Source organism: Geotrypetes seraphini, chromosome 16, assembly GCF_902459505.1.
Source record: "Geotrypetes seraphini chromosome 16, aGeoSer1.1, whole genome shotgun sequence".
In the NCBI taxonomy this organism is placed as follows: Eukaryota; Metazoa; Chordata; class Amphibia; order Gymnophiona; family Dermophiidae; genus Geotrypetes; species Geotrypetes seraphini.
Window position 1 is genome coordinate 8754149 of NC_047099.1, and position 2754 is coordinate 8756902.

Sequence of the window (2754 nt, forward strand, 5' to 3'; positions counted from 1 at the left end):
TTCTAGGATGGACTTGACAAAAGACATAGGGCTCCTTTTATCAAGGTGCGCTATGGGGGTTAGCGCGCCGGACATTTCATCACGCGCTAACCCCTGCGGCACGCCAAAAATCTAACGCCTCGTCAATGGAGGCATTAGCGACTAGCGCGGCAGGCGGTTGAACGTGCGGTATTCCACGCGTTAACTGCCTACTGCACCTTGATAAAAGGAGCCCCTAGAGATCCTTTTACTAAGGCAAGCTAGCCATTTTAGCGTGAGCTAAATATTAGCGTGCACTAAATGCTAACACGTCCATTATAGTCTATAGACGCGTTAGTGTTTCGAGGGCGCTAAAATGGCTAGCACGCCTTAGTCTAAGGTCCCCTCAGTGAGAGCAGATGATTTAGACCAGTGGTTCTCAACCCTGTCCTGGAGGACCACCAGCCAGTCGGGATTTTGGGTAGCCCTAATGAATATGCATAAGAGAGATTTGCATATAATGGAAGAGGCGGGCCCGTAAATCTGCTCCATGCGTATTCATTAGGGATGTCCAGAAAACCTGACTGGCTGGTGGTCCTCCAGGACAGGGATGGGAACCACTAATTTAGATCATGGTATTTTTCTTTGAACAGACAGGAAATCAGTTTTTCTGCGTCTCCAGTAAAGATACTTTCCTACCTCCTAGCCTTTTCATCGCACTCTTGACCTTCTTATTTCTGAGAGTATAAATACAAGGGTTTAGCACAGGGGTCACAATAGCATAGAAAACGGAGACCATTTTGTCACCTGTAAATTTCACAGATGGTCTCATGTAGATGAAGAGAACGGGGCCAAAAAACAAGGTGACCACCAGGAGGTGGGAGGCACAGGTAGAGAAGGTTTTCTTCCTTCCCTCAGACGAACGGATTTTTAAGACAGTGGAGATGATGTATGTGTAAGATATAGACACCACCAAGAAACAAATGAGTGAAAGAAGTCCACTGTTAATTAATGCTAGCATTTCAATGATATCAGTATTAGAACAAGCCAACAAGGATATGGGAAGAACATCACAAAAGAAGTGATCTATCTGATTAGGACCACAGAAGGGCAACTGAGTTGATGGAAGTGCCTGAACTAAACCATGAATGAAACCTGCTACCCATATAGAAGCCACCAGCTGGAGACAGGCTTGTCTGTTCATTATTATGGTATATCGCAAAGGATTGCAGATGGCAACATAGCGGTCATAAGCCATCAAGCTCAGGTGGAAGCATTCTGCTGCCCCCATTAAATGCAAGAAAAATATTTGAGCCAAGCAGTCACTGAAAGAAATGGTTTTGTTTTGCATGAGAAAGCTAACGAGGAATTTGGGAACAGTGACTGTGGCAAAGGACAAATCTATGAAAGACAGGTTGCTAAGGAGGAAATACATAGGGGAGTGCAGATGAGAGTCCACATATATGGTTATTATAATGAGAAGATTCCCAACTAGGGCGAGCAGGTACATTACAAAAAACTGTACAAAGATTACAGTCTGTAAATCTGAATTGCTAGAAAGTCCTAGAAGGATGAATTGTGTTATGCTGGTTTCATTACTCATTGCCATTTCTTGAACTTTATCGACCTTAGGGAAACAGAACAAAAGAGAGAAAAAAATGCATAAAATGAGAGAGATGATCAGAGAACATTCCTTTTCTTTAATAGAGACTTCCTGAGTTCCTTTCAAATCCAGACTGAAATCTACTATCTTGAAGTTACTTTTACATTTTAACCACTTCCCATACAATAGAATATCCAAGAATATATTTATCTTGACTAAAATCATAAGCTCTGTGGAGCAGGAACTCTCTCTCTCTTATATATGTCTGTACAGTACAGCATACACCTGGTTGTATTTTAGAAAAAAAGAAATAGTAGTAAGGACTTAAGCTGCCAGAAACACTCATTACCCCCCCCCCCCCACCACAAACAGAAACCTGCCTGAGATTCGAGTTGTACCTCAGGAGTTCTTCAGAGATCAGCATTCAAGTTTCTTCAGATTTAAATTTCCCTTAAAATATAGTTTCTTAGGACTTGTTTAATCCATTATATATTTCATTGCCTTACAGCAAGTTCTACTTGGTGATCCTGAAGATTGTGAATAAAGGTCTGCCCATCTGTAGACAAATATAAGAGCTAATTTAAAAAATAATCCATCTCAGCACAATGTATCAAGATCAGTCCAAACCCTGTGCTCACCACAGTTCCCACCTGAAGTCTACCCATGTTATGATGCCCACTGGTCTCCTTTCCTATTACTCAAGGACAGGTCATTAGTTCTTTCGAGATGCTATTTAATGGTTTATGTATTCAAGCAGTGATTACATTGGCAATGCAGTTCCAATCTGACAATTGTCTTCTCACTTTTCCTATTCCAGCTTGATGATCTTTTTCAAGTTTTGTTTTGCAATGGTTATTCTCTTTTGATATATTAAGGAAGGAGCTGCGAAGAGACAATGAGAAACAAGTGAATAAGGCAGGAGATGGTTGTATAATGAAACTGGTAGAGATGCCTTGTGCTGGTTAACGATAATAATACATTCTTTATCATACACAATAATCCATATTCTTTAAGCGTTTTCAAGCTGTACCCTTCTGTAATCAGACTTCAAATTGCAAGTTGGGTATACAATAAAGATTAATACATGGGAGCATAGTATTTGAAGAATTATCACTTGAATGGATGATTTTTGCTTTCCCCATTTCTAAATACCAAACATATTTCTGAAAATTACCACAAGTCTACTTTTTGGA

The 2754-nt window shown here is 40.5% G+C and overlaps 1 protein-coding gene across 1 annotated transcript; it reads right to left on the bottom strand.

The window, feature by feature from the left end:
• Positions 1-619: 619 nt before the first annotated feature.
• LOC117350488 (olfactory receptor 1509-like) lies at positions 620-1570 on the bottom strand. The gene has a single exon (XM_033924783.1). It carries the CDS (start codon positions 1565-1567, stop codon positions 620-622), a length of 948 nt encoding a protein of 315 aa, XP_033780674.1. The 5' UTR covers positions 1568-1570.
• Between the last annotated feature and the right edge of the window lie 1184 nt (positions 1571-2754).

What these genes read in the sequence shown, in the direction of transcription:
- LOC117350488 (XM_033924783.1), bottom strand. Translation starts at nt 1,567, where the DNA reads ATGGCAATGAGTAATGAAACCAGCATAACACAATTCATCCTTCTAGGA.